Source organism: Caloenas nicobarica, chromosome 6 (assembly GCF_036013445.1).
Source record: "Caloenas nicobarica isolate bCalNic1 chromosome 6, bCalNic1.hap1, whole genome shotgun sequence".
NCBI classification, from domain to species: Eukaryota; Metazoa; Chordata; class Aves; order Columbiformes; family Columbidae; genus Caloenas; species Caloenas nicobarica.
Genome location: NC_088250.1, coordinates 36600310 through 36621212, shown reverse-complemented (window position 1 = coordinate 36621212; position 20903 = coordinate 36600310). Strand labels below are relative to the sequence as shown.

General features: G+C 40.3%; 1 protein-coding gene across 1 annotated transcript in view; it reads left to right on the top strand.

Moving 5' to 3' along the window:
- The first annotated feature begins 271 nt into the window (after positions 1 to 271).
- LOC135990466 (von Willebrand factor D and EGF domain-containing protein-like) overlaps positions 272 to 20903 on the top strand; it is a 176335-nt gene continuing 155703 nt past the window's right edge. The window contains exon 1 of the mRNA XM_065638163.1: positions 272 to 615. Coding sequence (XP_065494235.1) covers positions 519 to 615 — 97 coding nt within the window. The 5' untranslated portion in view covers positions 272 to 518. The remainder of the gene's footprint in view (positions 616 to 20903) is intronic.

The window sequence follows — 20903 nt, the reverse complement described above, 5'->3', positions numbered from 1 at the left end:
ACCCATCTGAAGCGAAAAACTATTTGCAAGCTTATATTTTGTCATTTTTTAAACCCTCTCACACAAACGCAGCATCAGATGTGGCTGCAACAATCTAAAGTTTCGGTTGTCTGCTTTAAAATCCTCCCGAGCAGGCGTGTTTGGTTTACAACCCGAATTTCTCCAGGATCACCTCCCACTCCTGGTAGTGCCGGTCCGGGCTGTTCTCACCCCCATGTGTGGGGTGTGTAAATCCCAGCAGCTGCAGCCCGGCAGCTGCAGGGACACATGGCTGCTGTGGGTGGGTGCCAGTGGGGTTTGTGGATCGCTGAGGGCTTCCCTCTTGGAAATCCTGGGATTAATGACACATTAAGCCCTCTCCAAGAAAGTGGGTTGAAAAGGACGAAAGAAAGAAAGAGAGGGAAAAAAAAAAATTGAAAAAGGCAGGCAGGCTGATGGCTTTTCCTGCAAAGTTTAGTACTTCGAAAGTTAACTTCTAAGCGACTGCAGATGCGTGGATAAAACGTCTCTTGGACAATATGCAGCAGCCCTTTCCTTTCAATCAGCATCTCCAACTTGTTGCCTACTTCTGCTGGATTCCCTTGTTGGCCATTAGCACTGAGTCAGCTCCGTTAGGTAAGGATTTTGTACTTTTTCATTATTTGTTAGTCATTTGGGGGATAGAGTTCACGTGTATTTTAAACTGAGATGATCTTGTTTACATTTACTTTTGAAAGTGGGTTAGAGTGATAGAAGGCTATTATTAGAATCTTCAAAATAGAATGGAAGCAAGGTTAAAATAAACAACTTCTAAGGTAATGAAGAAGGTCATAGCGATAACCAAGCATGCTTACAGCACACAGTGTTTCTTGTCCATTAGAGGACTTTCACCTTTTTTTTCATAAAGAAATTACAAACTTCTGAAGATTCTTACTTCCTACTACTACAAAAAAATCAAGTGATTTAAAGAACATTCACAACATTCTCCAATAAATGGAATATATGAAATTAACCATAAAAGAAGAAGCAGCTTTAAAATAAGAATCTATTCCTCTAAGGAGAGAAGTATATACACCATATATCAGACCAACGTTACAGATTAGTTAATTACATGTATAATAATACACAGCTATACAGTCTCTGGGAATAAAAAGTTCATGAGTAATTTTTCTGCTACTGTACACATTAAATGTAAGGCTTGTTTCACTCTAGCATAGAATTCAAAGAGGACATAGATTTTACATATGCAGCTTATTTACACAGCTTTATTAATCTCCTGCAGGAACACACTGAAACTCATGTTAGACATTATTCAACTAGTAAAGACAGAGTTAATAAAAAAAACCTGAGCAAAGCAGTAGGACCAGAGCAGGGTAGTGCTGTGATTATGGATACAGCCCTGGCAAAGGAGGGACTCCCCCCTTAATGGAAATGCGTTGCAATATTTTACAAAATTTAATTCCAGCAGAGTTTCAACTGGTCTTAAAAAAGATTGTCAGCCAGCGCTCATTAGCTCTGTGAAGTCAAAACAATTGAAAGCACCCTTCATTTGAATAGCAAAGGGTCACCCAGAAAGGTTTTCAGGACTAAACACAAGGCAAATGACCTTATCGCCTTTATCTTCAAACAATGCCTTTAATTTCTGAAACCTTTTGAAGGGTTGCCAGTTTTATGGAGTGTAGCAGCTACTTATCTGATAGAACAAGCTTTTCATCAAGGGGAAATGACCTTTTAACTCCTAGTAACTAAGTAACAGTATTTTCCACTGTATTTTTGTTACTGAAGGTAATATGTATAGACATACTTATTAAACTGGGAACACAAAACAAGAATTAAGAAAGAGCTTGCTGTCTCTCAGGTGATGTGGAAGGATTCATAAGGCTTGTCGTTTCTTTTTCATAGAGTGAACTTGAAGTAAAAGAAACTACTCAAAAAAGTTTACATTCTGACAGATTGTGTTGTGACATTACAAGGATATTAACAGAGCCATATGCTGTTTACTTTTGTACTCCGAGTATAACAAACCCACTAATCCCATAAGAATTTAACCGTGAATAAGGAACGTCTGACCAAACAGCTTTTTACAGATGCCTCATTAAGAAGGAGAAGATGAAAAAGGCCTTTAAATACCAAGGAAGAACTTTGTCATGTTCTGCATGTTTATTTTAGGGAACGAAGTTCCCAGTGATGGAGGATATTCTCATTATTTTGGGTTTTTACATCATTTCCTGTGGCTGAGAAACATGACAGGGTTACCAATAACGTCTGTATCTACTCTCTGGTAGAAGATTAAGTAAAGAATCAGGGACAAAAGCAACTCAGTGAATCATAGATGTGGGAGGAATGACACAACACAGAGCTTGTCAGACTTTTCTCAGACGAAGTTCTGTAAATAAGTCAATCAAAAAAAAAGACAAGAGCATTTTTACAGAGTCATTTTAGACAAAAGTATTTATCTTAAAACAGATAGTTGCTTGTAACATCATCAGCAAGATGGAATTGCTCCCCATCCCCTCTGGAGCCTTCTCATAACATACAATTGAAAAAGTTTTTAATTTGGATATGAGCCTTCTGCAAAGCATCAGCCTCCCTCAAAGCTCACGAAATCCGCTGGAGCTTCACTGCAAGGTGTAACACGTGCGGTAAAATCAGATACAATTAATTGTTTGCAAGTTCACTCCTGTGGATTTTCTCAACTCTGAAACACGTAAGAAAAAAATTTTAACATAACCTGAGGTGAAGAAAGAGGAGAAGAGAGAGGATGGCGTCAGGGGGAAAGTTAAGAGCCTACAGCCAGTGGGAAGAGACAATACATTCTCAAATGATCTGAACGGTCTGATTTAAGAAAGCAGATGAGAATAGTCTAGCATGGCAAAAGTTATTCGGTACGTCTTGCAATGTTATGAATCTTGTTCCTGCTTCCCCTAGAAGAATGAAATTGAATGTAATCTGCTTTGTGTGCTACCCGCAAGCAACCCATGATGTCACTTGTGAGCTTCTGCTGTAAAACCTGAGTGCCCATGGACTTTCCATGGTTGAAGCAAAAATATACTGGAACTGAGAAAACGTTTCCCCATGAGTCTTTCAAAACGAATAATTCAAACTATTCAGGAGCTTTCCCACCTACTTCACGCACCTACTGCAGGTGTCAAACCCTCCCATCCCTTGGTCAGAGCTCAAACGTGCCACCCAGGTCCCCTGCAACCCCCTGGAGCTCCAGGGCTCCTGCAGCCCCCGGGTCCCCGAGCACAGGAGGGTCCCAGCACCCCCAGGGAAGCCCCAGGTATCTGGCTGGAAACGGCTTGAAGGGATCAGGCTCTCAGCCCATGAGTGGGTTTGGTGAGGGACACTCCTGTGACTTCAGAAATTACACTGGGATTGCTCTGGCTCCATCTTCACTCTGTGGAAGGCACAACAGACATTTATAGCACTGTGCAAACAAAAAATACCCTGCTGAATGCCCTCCTGCACAAGTAAAATCAAGACTCCCTGGCCATGGCAAACAAGCAGTAATGACCGCCAAAGGCAGAGGAACAACCTTTACCTCATGTTTCTCCCCAATATAATTTTTAATTATCAAAAGCTGCTTACAGGTTAATATCTTAATTTCCCTCTTACATAAGTTTTTGTCAAGATCAGGTATCTCTAGCAGCCTCATTGTCTGGAATTAATCCAGTTTGTATTGTTTCAGCTAAGAGAGAAATCTGATTTTATATGATTATGTGCAGTCCAAGCAAAGCTAGTAGCTTTGTAAAAATCATTTTTACAATGATTTGTTTGCTTGTAACTTTTTTGTTCCTCTCCTTTTACTCTGAAAGAGAACAGGGTTATGTTCACTGCAGGAATAGTTCTTTCATAAGAAGGCAAAACCGGGTGGCTCTTGCAGTCTGGGATGACCTTGTAATGAATGTGTTTGTGACTCCTGAGCAGCATCAGTGTGTCACTACTGGAGTTTAGGACTTTGAAATTTGGTAAGGAAATAATTTTTAGCTCACACATTTGTCTTTCAGTCTTCTGATGAAAAATTAATAGTTGTTTTCAAAGCTATACAGGCTTACAAAATATGTTTGGTGTGAGACGGCTGCCCTTCTACTGCAGCTCTCAAGATTTGCCTATTTCCCATTAACCTGCCAAATGCACATATGGTGTAAACTCCTTACTCTACACTGTGCTAAAATTGAGGATCATTTTATTACACGCTGTTCATAACAGCATAGGACATTCATGGCCAAAATGCTTCCTTTAATTGTCCAGTTCCTCAAACTTATTTTGTCTCCAAATGCGAAATCTGAGGAAGTATTGTACACATCTAACTTCCTTCACAATCGATAGGAGCTGCAAGTAGTCAAGACAAATCAGTGCGTGCTCCTAAATTGACAAGACAAATTGCTGCAGAGAGGAAACATCATCATTCTGGTTTACAGATGGGATGGAGATGTCAAGTGGCTCAAGGTCATGCAGAAAATCCTTTGGTGGAGCTGAGATCTGTATCGAGGCCTCATGAGTCACAACTCAGGCCTGGTAACTGCAGCACTATGAAAGCAAATATAGTAAATAGGAGTGTAATAAAAATGCTGAACCTTCCTCCATCTTCCTTATGAACTCTGAAATCAAACGGCTACACGCACAAACTCAAGGGACATAAAGTATTGTTTGTGGGTTTTAGACCCCTTAAGATATTTTAGAGGACCAAAACTTGAAATTTCACCCAAATCCCCTTTGATTTCAATTAGGAAAGGATCCAATCACATAAAAAAACACTCAATCAACTGTATCATACAAATATAGTTGAAGAAAAGAAGGAAAAGTCTTTCCTGCACTAACTTCATAAGACACAGAATTTCTTTTCTGTTTTTTTCCCTACTTCTTCCTAGGCCACTGTAGCCTAATAACATGTTCCCAGCTTTGAAAATGGCTCCTTCATTCTAACATGTTTCTCCAGTTTTTTTTGTGAACTAGACTTGTTGGTTCAAAAGGCTGAGAATATTGTGAGAAGCAGCATTTTGTTTATTTTAACTGGGTTTCTGCTGTACCCCTTTGAGCAGGGGTAGGGAACTTTCCCCTTTGGAGGGAAAAGTTCTCAAGGCAGCCAGATTACTGGTTTGTCTGATTTTGTCTGCAAATTTGCTTCCTTGGACATTTGGGTTTTTATTCTGAGTTTTTGGCTACTATTCTCCTGGATTAAGTGTCTTTCTTGTCACCTCACAGATGGAGGTTTAGTGTTGGACATTGCTGATGCCCATTCCACCGCTACAAAAATGGATATTGTGTTTAATGCTTCATTGTCAGAACATACTGGTTGTTTAATGATTCATAAGTTTTCTTCAGAGTTGTGTATTTTACCTTCAGTTATGACCTTTATTAACTTCATTGTGGCAGCTGTACTATGTGTTTTGCCCTAAGTAGAGATTATTTATGGTGAAATCTGAAAAAACTTGTGTTAGTTTGAAGAATATTTTTCATCTGACTTTAAAACACCAGTAAAACCACGTGTTAGCGCATGCAATTGTTTGTACAGCTTTTCTGGAAAGAGTTTTGTGTGTTAAGCTCTTAGGAGATCTACTTAATGAATGTATGTACTCATTTGCTTCTTTCTGACACATATTATTTTGATTATTCTGACGTCTATTACTTTGATTGCCGTGTTCACACTGCATGGCATCCACGAGGGCCGCGAGGGAATATTCTACATATTGAAAGGAAAAAAAAAATTGATTGCCTAATATAATTGAGGGATTGTAGTAGTCTGCTCTGCTCCTTTTGCTGGTTTTATATTAATTCATCGATCGAGAGCGAGTTTATCTCATTCCCCTATTTTGTTCACAAAGCAGCTTCCACGAGCTGGATTGCAATTTATCTGCATAGCACAATAATGTAATTCATCTCCTGTGGTAGCTGGAGCATTTTACAACTCAGCCGTCCCTTGACAGCTTTGTGTGTTGACAGTTTCAGTAAATGGTCCCTCACATAGTATCTTGCTAATGCTTCATCAGCTCAGTAGCTCCTGTACTTCCCATGAACTGGTGGATACCTCAACTTTTCCTCCTCCTTACACTAATAAGAAAAGATAAAACATCTCCCATCCTGGACTCTTAACTCTTATTTTCTCTGCATTTTTTTAAAGGCTGATCAACTTATATTTGGCTCAGAAGGCAAAATTCTACAGAAAAAGTCTAAAGACGATACAGAGACAAGAGAGTTCTTGGAAGTTCCCAAATTTAATAGCTCTGCAATGAGTTTCATGGTAAATGTGGAGCATGACTAGGGATCTGAACTAGACCGTTCCTTTACAGAAAGGAGCCTGTGTTGGATCAGCTCCTGATTGCTTTTCATCTCAGTTTAAAATTGTATTTTGCTGATGTTTGACCCTCATGCAAACTTTTAATGGAATTTTAGCTCATTGATTTTCTACAGCCCTATATGAAGAACAAAGGGAGGGAAAACTCAGTCACTAGCTTATTTAATACCTAAGCTAACATTTTGTTACGAACAACTTAATAATTAAAGGTTGCTTTAGAATTAGCATTATTAGAGCCCACTGCATTAGTCTGATATGTTATTTGTTGATTTGATCCAGCTACCAGAACAGGCAGATTTTCAAATATCTTTCAGAGATTATTTTTAATAGGTTGCTTTGTCCCTTTCCTCCAATTATTTGCTTTATAATCAACTATGGGCATGCTATAAAATTAGTTGACTGTGACTCAGCCTCCCTCAATAACACAGCACAGATACTTTGATTCACTCAGGCTACCTTATCATTAGCTCTGTTCTTTTCTTAATGGGCTAAAGAAAAAAAAAATTCACAGAGCCATTTGGTCTGTTCTTTTATTAGATGTTAAGATTAGAGCTAGCAACAAAGACATAAACAGGGTGAAATATAATTAATTCCTTGTTTCTATTTTGCAAGAAATACAAGGAAAATGAAGAGGAGGCTGTTTCCTACCCCAATGTGCTTGCAACCTATTCTTCAAGCGCTAAAATACATGGACATTTAATTTTCTGAATGTGTATAAAGCAGAGTAAAAATAAAGGAAAAAGAAAGCTATCTTTCTCCCTTAGCTAGCCAATAACCACCCCAGAAGGTGTTCTTTGCTCCAACATTCTTCTAAGTGCCAGCGGAACTCAGCCACCCACACCCCATAACATTCCTGAAGTATTTGGGCTTCTTTTCTCCTATAATATCCTTTAAAAGTCTCACTCATAGTTGTTGAGCATCGGAATCCTCTAGTTTCAAACAATTTTCTGTCCTTTGCCTGGACTACTTATTCCAATTGATCCTGTAGAATAAATCCCTAATAAACCACTGCACACAGTGACACTGGGAAAGCTGGAGTGGCCGGCAGCATTCCCAGTCTGGAGCACTCGGGCTTGAATGTGGAGAGTTTAAGTCTGACTTAATCCCTGTCCTTAGTGTGTGCTTGGGTGAGGGTATTAGGCTTAGAGATACTGATGTACTTCAGGATAGCTGGATTTAAGTCGCAGGCTGTGATCCCAGCACAAGCTATACATCTCCCAGAGGAATTACCTCCAATTTTACGACTATTTTCTCCTCTTGACATGATTGCAATGCCTTGCAATACAAATAGCTTTGACATAAATCACAAATCTACTACCCATCCCCGTTCCTTCACTTCTTCCTTTTTCATGTTTTCCCGATAACTGATATTTTAGTCATGAAAATCACCCACAGTTATTCCTGCTGCTTCGTAACATCTGTTACCCGCTAACATTTCTCGTTCTGTTTGCTATCACCTATACTCCTTGCATGGGCGTGTAGATACTTTCTCTCATTAATACACTCCTGACAATATTATTCATCTGCTGCTTCAAAACAACTTCATCTTCTCCCTGAGGCCTGAGCTTGCAATCGCCTCCTGAGAATACCAAGCATCCTCATTAAGTGGCGGTGGGACGCGAGGGGACCTGGTGAGCTGTGCCCAGGGACAGAAACACTCACCAGTTCAGAAACCTGTGCTGAGGGAGCTTCTTTACCACTCAGAAAAGCTGTCGGCAAAGACGCCAAACAGTACTTGTTTATACAGTGATTAGCTGGAAAACAAGCTGTCTTCCAAAGTCTGATTTTTGTGGTGGTATTGGATTTTCTTTTTTAAGACCCTTGAAGAAGACAACTTTATTTTGGCTTTTTTTTTTTTTTTTTTTTTAAATCTGGTTTGCTGAGAAACCACAGAATCACAGGCTGGTTGGGGTTGAAGGGACCTCTGGAGATGATCCAGTCCAACCCACCTGCTAAAGCAGGTTCACCAGAGCAGATCACACAGGAAGGTGTCCAGGGCGGTTTTGAAATCCTCCTCTGATAGCAAAGCACAGGCTTCTGAAGAACCATTTGGTGAGGTTCTCAGATTTAAAAGTTTGCAGCTGGTCAGCACATGGGGATAAGGTACACCTTTGACAACCTTAACATATTAATACTTACGTTGCTTTTCATGTGGCTAAATCGAGTATCAAACTAAAACATTGCAAGACTGTAAAGAGTAGCACAGGTGGCCACATGTGTACGTAAGTATAGGAAATACCATTTTGGCCACTGCTGTTATTGCTTCATGTAATTATCGCTCGAAGTAGTGCTGCAGAAACGCAGCAAGAAAAATTACGGTGGTTACAAAAAAAAAAAAAAAAAACCACCGCCATACAAATCCACCCATTAAGCGGGATTTTTGCCTCCGAATTCCAGAGGTTCACCTCTGGTACAGCGACCTCTGCACTGCGATCGTCTGTGGAACAATTCACAGATTACATGACTTCCCAAAGATAACCTACTTCGGGTTGAGTAACTGCTGTTGATGCACGCAGGAAGGTTTTTTTTCTGTCTAATTGCTTAACAATTGAAAACAATTAAAAATTTACTTTTCCACTGAGACAAAACTGGGAAAAAACCCCAAGTGCTAACTGATAGCTTGATATTTTGTTAATTGCTTCTGACAGGAAAGATGTTGTGTTTTAGGATACAGGAGCTGGATCAATCTCTTCTGTCACAGACAAGTGCCCTCAGAACTGGTCTATCGATTATGCCAGAGAGAATATCTTTAGATCTCTTATTTGAACTCCTTCACTTTCTATTAGTAATTAAATACCTCTTGGAATAAGGGCTTCAGCATCAGTCTCCCATGTCTTTGTCTACTGTAAAGGTGTAAATAACTGCTATGGACAGCAGGGTCATTCATTCTGTGGTGTACAGAATATTTGCTATTCGTAAAAAATAAAAATAAAGCAATTCCAGTACAGAGTTAGGTAGAAAGACTGATCATTCAATTGATCGATACACGCTTTTTTGGACAAAACTACACACCCAAGTGCATGAGCCTCCAAATGCCTCCTTTCCTAAAAGGAAACCTGTAACACAAAACCCCAGTACAGGTCTCCTCAAAACTTGCACATTTCTACAAAAAGTTTCATTAACAGAATATAAACCAATCACTTAAAATTCCTGACCAGCTCTAGTGCAAGCATACATTTTTTAGAAGAATGAACAAGCTAAATAAAAGGGGCAGTAAATTTCAATATTAGCAATGATACTTGTTTGTGAGTCCCCAACAATGCAGAAAGAAGTGATTTATGTTCATTTGTGCTTATGAAGCAATGTTCTAACTCACTGATTTTCAACTGGTTTTTTTTCGTTTTTGTAAAAGGTCCCTTCCTGCAAAAAAGCAAGCTATGGAGTATCCTGCATCCCTTACTGTTTTATGCTTAAGGGAGGGCATAAGGGGATTGGATATTTTGCATGAAGAAAACAAGATGAAGTAAACTTAATTTTTGCTTTACAAAAATCATAATTTTACTGCAGGAAAGGAGTCCCTAATTTGGGAGGCTCTGATGAGGGCCCTGGAGCTGGGGCAAGAGGTACCGCTGGCACACAGCTGTCAGCTGAATGGGGATATATCTGAGTAAATTCTGCATGAAGGGCTGGGGGCTATTGTGCTATGTGTTACATGAACTGAAATCTGATGTTTTAAGAGCCCTTGTAGCTTAAATAATATTTCACCCTATAAGATATGCCTGGGAACACCCACTCTCTAATATGAGAGGGTTCGAGTGAGGGCTGGGGAGGTGTTTCCCCCATCCAGCCTTGGGGGAAAGGCTGCTCTGGGTCTTGCTCCGTACCCATCTCTTATAGCTTCTTCAAGGCCATGAGATTATTCCTGCTCCTTAAAGCCACCTTCATTTCCTGACGTGTTGTCTCACACTAAAGTGCACTGTTAAGCTGCTGCCATGTTTTTCCATTCAGGTAGAAATTATTGTTCTATATAGTTTGATTTTAAGAGTGCATTCTGGCATCCATTTGGGGAAAAGGCACTATATAAAAGCAAAATCAATACGAGGGACAGTTATATTTCCTGAGCTTTTTCATTAGCTATAAAATATATACATTCAAGAAGAGAGGGAGAAACAATCTCAGTTTTTCCTGGACTGATGGAGGACAAGACAAAACACAGAAGAATATGCATGAATATACACTGGCAGGAGCATGAACGATGCAGCTTTGCTGGGCGCAGGCAGATCTCTGCTCTCAATACAGCCAAACACTCCTGCAAGACACTGGCCTCTCCTGTGACAGGTATCAGGCCACTGGAAAAATACATAAATAGATGTATTTTGGTAAATGAGGTGCTCCTTGACTTGTTCTCCATTTTCATTAAAGCCAAACTGACCACTGGCTGAATATTCACAGGGAAACTTTGCCTTTGCTCAGCACTAAGAATGAATAGAAGAGCAAGAAAATAGCACTGTGCCAAATTCTTCCTCAAATTTCCACTGAACTCTACCCATGTTATCTTTGTTCTTTTCTCCAGAAATGTACCAAAACATTCTTTCTACCTGAGCAGGCTTTCAAGCATCCTTGGATAAACCTCTCGTCACCTCATGCAATATATTTTCTAAGATTTGCAAGCATAGAACTGGAACAAATTCTGATAAAAATGTAACCTATATTTATACGATTTACAAACTAAAAGATATTGCAGTGAATTTTTACCAAAACTAAATAATTACTCCTTTGTTTAAGCCCAGCTGAAAAACTAAAATTCATACTGCTGCATAAGCCAGTATTCTAACACAGGTTTCTAAACTGTAAGAGCAAGTATCTTATTTTAGCTTAGAGTAAAACTTCAAACCACAGTGTCTTTTCAATATCAGCAAGCAATTATGTGAGGGAGAAATTGCACACAAGCCTTTTTTTTGCTTTTTAACATGAGCCTTCTATAATGGCATTTTCATTAGTAGGAAATACCTGTCGTCTGTGGGAAAAATAATTTGTCTTGGTTTTTGAAAACTAAATTATCCTCTCTAAAAGATTAGCCGAAAAAACACTGTAGAAATTTACAAGCATTCCGGTTTAAATACAAAGTTTTGCTTCTTTCTGGTGACCCCTAGTGATCTATACGGTGAGAGAGTTCAAGAGCAAACCCAACAAGTTAGTTATTTCTGAAACTCAGATAAGGCACCTGGAAGATTTTATCCGTGCGATTTTGCCACTAGCCCATAATTCAGGGAACTGGGATATAAAGGCCCAGAAAACTTGGAGCGTGATCGTTCGTTTGAAACCCAAGTGAAGCTGCGAAGGAACATGCGACCTGAGAACCAACAGTGCCAAAGGGCAGAAGAGCATTTGTAGGACAGCCACTGTGTAAAAATCTCTTGGGTTTAACATACCAGTTACACTATGTGATTACCATAAAGAAGCTTTACATATATCTCCCTTATGGTTTGTCTTTTTGCCTTATGCTCTCAGATTTGTTACTCACAGAGGTTCCCATCCTGTTTTGGCTTCTCTGAGGGTTCCCAGTGAAGTAACACAGCGAAGCAAATAAGGATTGGGCTGCAAAACTAGGGAAAAAGCAGCCACTACGCGGAATTTCATTTTTATTATCACAGATATCTGGCATACAGATCAAAACTTGCTTCCAACCCATCTCATGCAGGTAAACCAGAAAGATGTCTCTCTCCCTGCTTGCATGACCATTATATTACATGGCTGCGAGGCGCAGCTTGTTGAACGTGTAATTTCACCACGAGGGAGGGCTCCTTGCTGCACGCACACCGCTGCCTTACAGGGAAGGTTCGGATTAAAAAGAACGAGCCTCCAGCTAGCACTGCCCTGCTTCTGCAACTGCACAGTACATCTCATGCAAATAAGAGATGCTTGTCCACCAGATCCATTCCTCCCGAGTTCATGACTGTAAGATGAGCGACAGCAAGATGTTTTGGTGCCGTTGTGCCATCCATCGCTGTCCCAGGCCCTGCCCAGAACGCACCTCGCCCCAACATCTGCTATTTCCAGCCTTCAGCTCCTGCTCAGTCTTCTCCTGGGCAGCAGTTGGAGCTTGGACATTTGGTCTCCCCCAGCACCCAGGAGGAAGGCGTAGGAAAGTATTTCTTGTTTCACCTCTAATTGTAGCAACAAGGTAGAACTTTACATTTTTATCAGCCACTTTTCAGTATCTTGCAAAAACTGAGTTTTGGTTTGAAACCAAATGGAAGAATGCACCTAATTTCTCACATAGGAATCTCCCATCATGAACCCTCTTAACACCTTGTTAAGTTCAAGGCTGTTGGTCCTGTCCATTGATTTTCACTGGGAATATATCAGCCATACAGAGAGTAGTTTGGCTCTTTTTTGCATTATAACAGCTGCCCTCAAAACCATTTTCATTAAAAAAAAAAAACCAAAACATTGAGACCAGCCTTACATGTCACAGATTCCTGTTGCATATTTTTAATTGCTTCTCACAAATCAAACTATTGGAAAAAACACATTTGCCATCTGAATATTTCATTTGCTAATGTGAGGAAAGAAATTTCCCCTTCTGTTTTTATAGCAGAAAGATTCATCACAGCTTGCTAAATTCTAGAGTGATTAAGTCATATTAAAGACATAACTAAAACAACTGCTTGATTTCTGGCTTCTAAAGTTTTATACTTGGTTCAAGAACACGTTTTGATTTTGAATGGGATATTATTTCTTCACTATAATAGAAATATTGCTCTCCTTCCAAAACTGGTCATAATGAAGTCAATAAAATATGCACAGAAGAGATGCAAGCAGCATTTGGCTCAATATAAAGATTGATAATGTAACCACCTAAAAAATATGCTTTTTATCATCATAAGTCTCTTCTGGCTTTTTATAGTTTTCATTGAGCAAAACAATCCATCATACTTGAACTTCATGCACGTTCCCGAAGCCAACAGTTAGTACAAGTCAATTTTTAATTATGATATTTTTATAAAACCTACAATTTATTTCCTGATTTTGTAAAATACTTTAAACAGTAAGTCATCAATATAAACTATGCAAATCTCAAGTGACCCCAAAGTCATTAATCTGACTGGATTTCACAGTGAAACACACTATAGCAATAACCCACTAGCTCTCTGTCTGACACCACAGAGCAGCAAAGATGGCTACAGCAGTCACGGACAATGGGAAATCACAGCTTTGTTCTAAACTACAGTGATTTTTAACCTTTTAAATAAATTGCCCATTGTGTTTAGTATACCTGATGCAGTCTCACATTTTGGGCCAAAGAAAAATGGATCTGTTAACTCTGAGAAAAAAAGATAATAAAAGGTTATAATCTATAATGCCATGGAAAGAGAAATGTACCCCTACTCCAAAGTACTGAGCTTTACGGTCAGCCTACCAGCGAACTCGTCCCCATCCCTTTCCTACAGAAAACCACAGCAAATCCTGTTGTTGGTAGCAGAAAGAAATCTGCCCGGGAGATCTGAGAACAACGTTGTCCTTTGGTAGCAGCAGCAGCAGCTCGTGCCAGTTTCCCGCAGTCCTTTCTGCTTTGAAGAAAAACCAAAACCTCTGTTGTGCCAAACCCCTTCCTGGTGGCTTTTTACTGCCACAGCCCAAAGGCTGCAGAGCTGTGAGGAAGGTGCTTCCCCCAGCCCCGACACCTGCTTCTCTCAGTTAAGCCAGTTTGTGTGTGACCACTTTAAAAACCTCCTTTTTTTTTTTTTTGGTTTTCCAGCTGTTCTCTCTTTGGGTGGCCACCTCAGTCCTTTCCAGCTGCTCTCTCTCTAGGCACAGCTGAGCCCATCCTCATCTAGACAGCAGCCTTCTGCCTTTAGTTGTGTCCATGGACATCACCTGTATCCTTGTGGACATACTACTATTAAAATGCCATTGAAGTATGTAAGGATGAGACGGCGGCACTGGGATGAATGTGTTGGTTTTTTTCCTTTTTTTCCTTTATGTGCAAGAGAGAAAGTAATGGGATTTAGCTTGTATTCTTCACTAAAAAGAGTACTTCATGTGTCTTTTTTTTTCTTTCAAAGGTAGGATGTGGTTGTTGTCTGAACTAATGAACTAATATCAGCCCAGTTCATGCAGAACAAAAAGAAGAGCTATTAGAAGGCAGAATATCCTGGCTGTTAGACCTTTCCAGCTTCTTTTGCTTTCTACATCCTTTATTTCACTTTATGAACGTTTTTGCAGGACACCAGCAGGCGAGTGGAAGCAACTGCAGCATTTTAGGATGTTTGCTAAAATGCAGTTGCAGAGTAGAGCAAGATGGCTTAAAAGAAAAAAAAAAATAACCTTTCCTAAGGAACAGTTCCCACATAGTCCATTCTTTCTTCAGCTCTTGAAATAGTTTCTCTTCCCATTTACAGAGTAAGATATACAGTCTGTACTTCAGTTCGTATTTTTTGAACTTCAGATGCTCTTCCCCATATTAAAACATCTCACAGGCAAATGCATATCCCTATTTATACTTTTTCTATTAACCCAGTTACACGGTGGCAATAAAATTCCATAATAAGAAATAAGAGCTCTCATTGCACATTCACAGAGCCCTCCAAAGAACAGAGGAAGAAAAGACCATAAGTCTCATAAATCCAGCTTAATTTATTCAAAGTGAGAGTCTAAAAATCAGACATTTTTATATTCCCAGATATTTATGTTAAGATGGTGAATGTATAAACTCCCCCAACAATAATTCAATAATTGATGATTAAAAAGATAATAGTTTCCAAAATTTTTTTATCAAAAAGTGAAATATTATAAACAATAATGTGGCCTGTAGGCATTAAATCAAATGTGCTGTGGGTGAGGGCAGGAACAGCATTTCAGAACTTCCAGAGCTCTCTGATCCCCTGAACCAGAACCTTCCAGCTTCGCTGCTTCAGCAGCTGCAGTAATATCCAGATATTCTGCCTTTATCAAATACACACAAGTAATCTGTGGAGGGGATTCAATGCATCACACTCCTTTTCAGTCTCCAGAAGGTTTTTCAGGTGTTACATCCACAGGAGGAAGGGGGTGTCCTGCTAGAGCTGTCAGTCCAGCCGGCCTGGCTGGAGAAATCTTTGGCTTTTTGCAGGACTTGTTTTGGGCACACCCAAGCCTGGAGAAGCTATACTGGCAAGAGGAGGTGGCCAATGCCACCATGCAGTGCTCCTTCCATTACCTTACAAAAGCCCCTCCTATATGAACCATGCCATTGCCCTTGCCCAGCCCAAGATCCTTGCTATAGAGGCAACCATCAAATCCATGTTAAAAACAGATATTTTGCTCAAGTCACCTAGATCTTTACCTTTCAGCAGGTAGAAATTCCCTATTTTCCACCCTACATACCTTCATAAATGTTTTTATAGCGGATGTTCTCACAACAATGTTCTCCCTTAGCATACAGAGTTCCCTTCCCTGCTATGTATGCGTCAGCAACACAAAATGCACCCCCAATCTCCCTTTTGCTAGGCTAAGCAAATTAATTTTAATCTCTACTTACAAAGCAAGCTCTTCATTCCCCTAATTATCCTAATAGCCATTCCCTCTGCTTGCACAAATCTGAAATTGTAAGCAGAGATCCAAATGAGGTCTATACAGCGGCATTAATTGAACTGTTGCTCTACTGTATTTTCAGCACTGGAAGTAGCTTTTCACATTAAGGTGGAAACAGTCACCTTGTGATCAGATAGTGTATCCTTATTTTATTGACCCAATTCTATTGTTAATTCTCAGGCTTGCTAATGTACTGCTCTGCCCTGGAAGTATTCAAGAGTATTCAAGTCTCATTTGTATATGAACAGGACTTAAAAGGGTTTTTGGAGATAATTCTAGATAAGAGTATAAGATGTGTGCATACTCATTTCAATGGTATTTGTTAGAGAAAGGAGGAAAACGAATATGCAGCAACAAAGGAAATTCTGTGACTCAGCTAGAAAGGTAAAAAGCAAGGAATCCACTAAATATCAGTCTTTTGAGATAATAGCTTTCACTGTTCGGCTATTCTTCACCAGTTCCTTATCTAAAGCCTCTGTGGCACACGCTGATGAGAGAGAATTTGACCTGCAGAGCCTCACAGGAGAAAGCGATGTACACTCTGGGTGCACTTTTCAGCCACTTAATTATGAATGCATTTTGTTGATCATATAGAAATCAAGAAAATAGGGCTCTCTCTACCTGGAGGGAAGGTTCTGATTTACAGTATTTCTGCTTCTGGAACTTATTTCTCCTGTTTAAAATTGTTCGAGTGTGTGTCAAGGTCAATATTCTCCGAGGATGCAGCAGCCAACAATGCAAAATTTGTGCCTGCATGATTTTTGTGTCATTATGAAATTCTCTTGCTGCTCTCAGGAATTCCCACACAACCAATCATTTCTGCTTTGCTCTTTCCCATTCAAGTCATTGCGAAACACTCCAAAACCAAATGCAAATGCAGATCAGCCTGCTTCCCACCTGACAGCAGCCTAGAAAACTGATGGCGAATTGCTTGTTGGGGTTTTTTGGCATCCTGGTGAGTCTGTCTTTCTCTAGGAAAGGGAAGGCATCCAGCCTGGTTTGTTCTGAGTCAGGCTGGTGCGTGACATGCAGCACCACCACAATCTTTGTGATTTTCCTGTCTCTGCCTCCCAGAACATCTTATCTCATTCTTCATAGTCACAGGGGCTTTTATGAAAAAAGGAGCTGCACAGGGCTTGAAGAAACAGGACAGCAACAGGACGAGAGGAAATGGCCTCAAGTTGTGCCAGAGGAGGTTTAGATTGGATATTAGGAAAAATTCCTCACGGAAAGGGTTGTCAGGCATTGGAACAGGCTGCCCAGGGCAGTGGTGGAGTCACCATCCCTGCAGGGGTTTAAAAGACACATACATAAGGCTCTAAGGGACACAGTTTAGTGCCAGTGTTAGGTTAATGGCTGGACATGATGATCTTGAGGGTCTCTTCAAATCAAAATGATCCTATGATTCTATAGGCTAGATGGGCTCAGCAGCCACCACGGTCCCCTGCCACTTGCTGTCCATGAAATACAGAAAAGTCAGGCAAAATATAGACATGTTGGAGTCAAATGGCCTTTTTCTAGAGTGAAAGGAACAAGGACTTAGATACTGATTTTATCCAAGACCCATAGGAGAAGATTAGTTATTGCTGTCTGGTGTCTGCAGAGAGCCACAGTCTTGCTCTCGCTCAGCCTAATGACGCACTGGCATTTGTGCTGTATTTCAGTCTTCAGCAAGCGTTCACATTAACATAAGGAGGGTAATACTTATGTGTTAGTTTCTGTATTTGACTTGAAGAGGCAGATGAATAAAACTAAATAAATGTCAACTGTTAGACCATGAGACTTAATGTGCTTTTGGAAACAGGAGAGGGAAGTTTTAATTGCAGAAAGATTTTGAGATGCCTTCCATCTGATGGTAGTAACTGTGGTTTAGCAAATCAAACCCCAGAATTTATAGCCAGGCCCAGCACCCATTTTGTTTAGATTGCTTCTTATGAGCAGTATTGACCAGTCACGAAACAGCCAAAAGCCCAGGTGGCTCTCCTGCAAATGTACATTTTAGAGCCTTGAGACCTGATCCTGCAGCTGCCAGCATCACCCTGTGAAGACCATTAGCAGCTGGCTTCACATCCAGAAAAAGAAAATTAAATATGCCACATTTTCATGGCCATCAATCAGCAGATGCAGTGCCAGGAAAGCTTCATAATGATGTAGATATTGCCAACTGACTTTGCAGAAAAAAAAAAAAATGTCCTTTTGGGGAGAGAAACACGTAGGCAGGAGACAACAGATGATCTCAGTGTACACTTGTGGGGGGGTGGGTAACGATCCCTTTCTTATTTGGACGGGAGGGGACTGAGACCAGAAAGCATCTCCCCTGCCAGAGGTACCTGCTCACCCTTGCGCCCAAGGCAGCACAGGAGCAGGAGAGCACATTTCTCAGCATAGTGGCCATGGGCTCCTCTACAGCCTCACGCATTCAGAGGAGGAGCTTCGCATGCCTTGCTGAGCTTTCTGTTCTTGCCAGGAAGACAGTTCTGAGAGCAGAAGACCTTAAAACGAAAAATAAAGGTGGAAAACTTGGAGTTACATAATGAATGCAAGCACAGTGGGGAGCAATACAAAAGTATTAATTAACTAGATGTTGCTTTTTGGGTTTGGTTTTTCTTTTTCCATTAATGTTCTGCAAAATGACTGAAAGCTATCAGCAGCATCGCTGCTCTTAAATGTCATATTTCTAAAGATCTGTCTGCATGTACCCCTTTTTATTATCTTTACTGACTTCCTGACAGAGACACTGAAATGTCTGGCATGACTCACGCTGTGAGCAATCCTTTTGTGAGAACTGAATGAAAACAAGCTGATAACAAGGGCAATTTCATTAAAAAAAACCAGCCAGGTGACTGGTTACATGGGATGGTATTGAAATTATGCATGCAGAACTCTAACACTATCATATTGTTTTAGATCATGTTTTCCATGGCGCAGGAGAAAATATCTTTGTCAGTTCAGTGGAGAAAGGTTGGAGATGATTGAAGTAAAACAGCGGGAGGAGGCTGATATGATTAAGTCACATAGCCAACTGCCCATGTATAACACAGTAATGGAGGTGAAAGTAGAGGGCAAACTAAAATTAAGTCGAAAGGACACAGGAGACAAGAGGCTACACATACAGGACAAGGAGAGGATGTGCAATGAGCTGATTTGTACAGCAGGCAGAGTGCGAAATATTCATGCCCCGTATTTAGATATTTCCCGTTAATATTGATGCAAATGCTGTGCTGGAATGGACAGTCTGTTTAGCAAGCATGCATGGAGAGAAGCATGTTTAATTAATTTTACAGTCGTGGGCAGAGAGGTCAGATGACAGCCTGTGAGTAAAATCCCCAGCAGCCAGATTGGACAACAGGAGAAAAAAAAAAGTATTTAGGAGAAAAACAGGGTCAGCTCTGGACCCCCTCTGGTGATTGTTCACACTTCTTCAGCAGAAAATAAGGTCTTAATTTTGCTACAAGCCACCAGGTAAGAATATAATTATTGTAGGAAGTCTTGGTTGCTACAAAGCCAACATAGCCTACTTTAAATTGTTCCCTCTGGGTACGGGGACGCTAGATACAAGTCAGAAAACAACTGGTCATAGGAGCCATAGGGCAACCAGGGTATCAGCACCGTAGTGCTCTCCAAGGAAGAAATGATCCATAAAAAGTCACTAGAAACTTCTACAATTTGTTACAGAGTCTGCTGTGGGTCACATCATGTCAGGTTGGCATTTGGTCCCAAGTAATGTCAAGCAAATGAGTTTGGGAAACAGAAAGCTTGCAAAAATCACTTTTGGTAGTCACCTTCATGCTGCCGTTTCAGGCTTTTGTGGCACTGTTTCTGCTTGAGGCCTGAGTTTACCTCAGATTCATTTCCATTGACAATTGACATCATTGCCCACGCTCACAAAGAGTTGTGCAAGTCACAGTTACCATCTCCAAACGTTTCCGGAAGACAGGAGGACTGCCTGGTACAATCACAGTCACCAGACTGCTAGAAATTCCTGTGAATTTGTGTAGACACTAACACCATATTAATATCTCCCTCTGTGGATAAGGAACTACAGAGAGAAAAAGGGAGAAAGATCCTGTCCTCCCCTCCCCAGTAGCCATCGGTCTGGGAGATAACAGCATTAATTTGAGAAATTTCACTCGGGCGGACTCAGAGCAGAGCCCAAGCCTCTCATTTTGCAGTCTCTCATGTGCTTTGATTACTCCATAGCACAAAGCTTTCTCCCTTTTCTTGTCTCCCTTTTTCACCTCCAGCAATTCTGTTCTTAAAAAAAAAAAAAAAAAAAAAAAAAAAAAAAAAAAAAATCACACAACGGTAACTTCAATGGAAAAAACACACTTCTGAGAAAATCTCAGCTGTGGCAAGTCAACATCGTCCAACAGAAAAATTTTTCAGAGAGCTCATGGCCAGCTCCGGCATTGGGATTTCAGTAGCCGCTAAGCTTAAGTGCCTCATATTTCTGCATATCAGGATCATCAGTCAGGCACCGAGAAAACGAGGAGCATAAAAGTAATGATCACCCCCGACATGGCCAGAGTGACTTATCTGGTGTGACACAGGCCCCTGTGGCAGCCGTATCAATCACCTCCTTGGGGCAGCATTCTCGGAGTATTTTTTTTTTCCTCCAAAACATCAATAATAGCTAACATTTTTTAAACACTGTCATCCATTTCAGTCAATCTTGTTCTTCATAATTTCAGTCTCTTTCTATTGGGAAATTTAGAGTTTATTTCATAGTATGAGGTGTCAAGAGAAAAACTGCATCAAGGAACAACATCCTTTCCCTTGCCACTTATATTTGTTTGCCTGAGAAATATGTACAGTGTCAGAATATACACATCCACCCAAGCAAGAACGTAACAGTTCTGATGCACCACTGCACACTAAGCATCTCTTTGACATATTAAAAAGTTTAACATTCAAAACCTCTGCATGACCAGAGATCAGATTTTTAGGTAGTTTGATCTTGCTACCTAACTTACTACTTTTTTTTTTGTCCTCCTTCATAACATTGGACTATTTAGATAAAATCTTAATGGGTAAAACTACTGCTTTTCTAGCTTACCCATGCAATTGTGTTTACTCATTTATATGCAATAATCTCACAAAGAGCTTATAG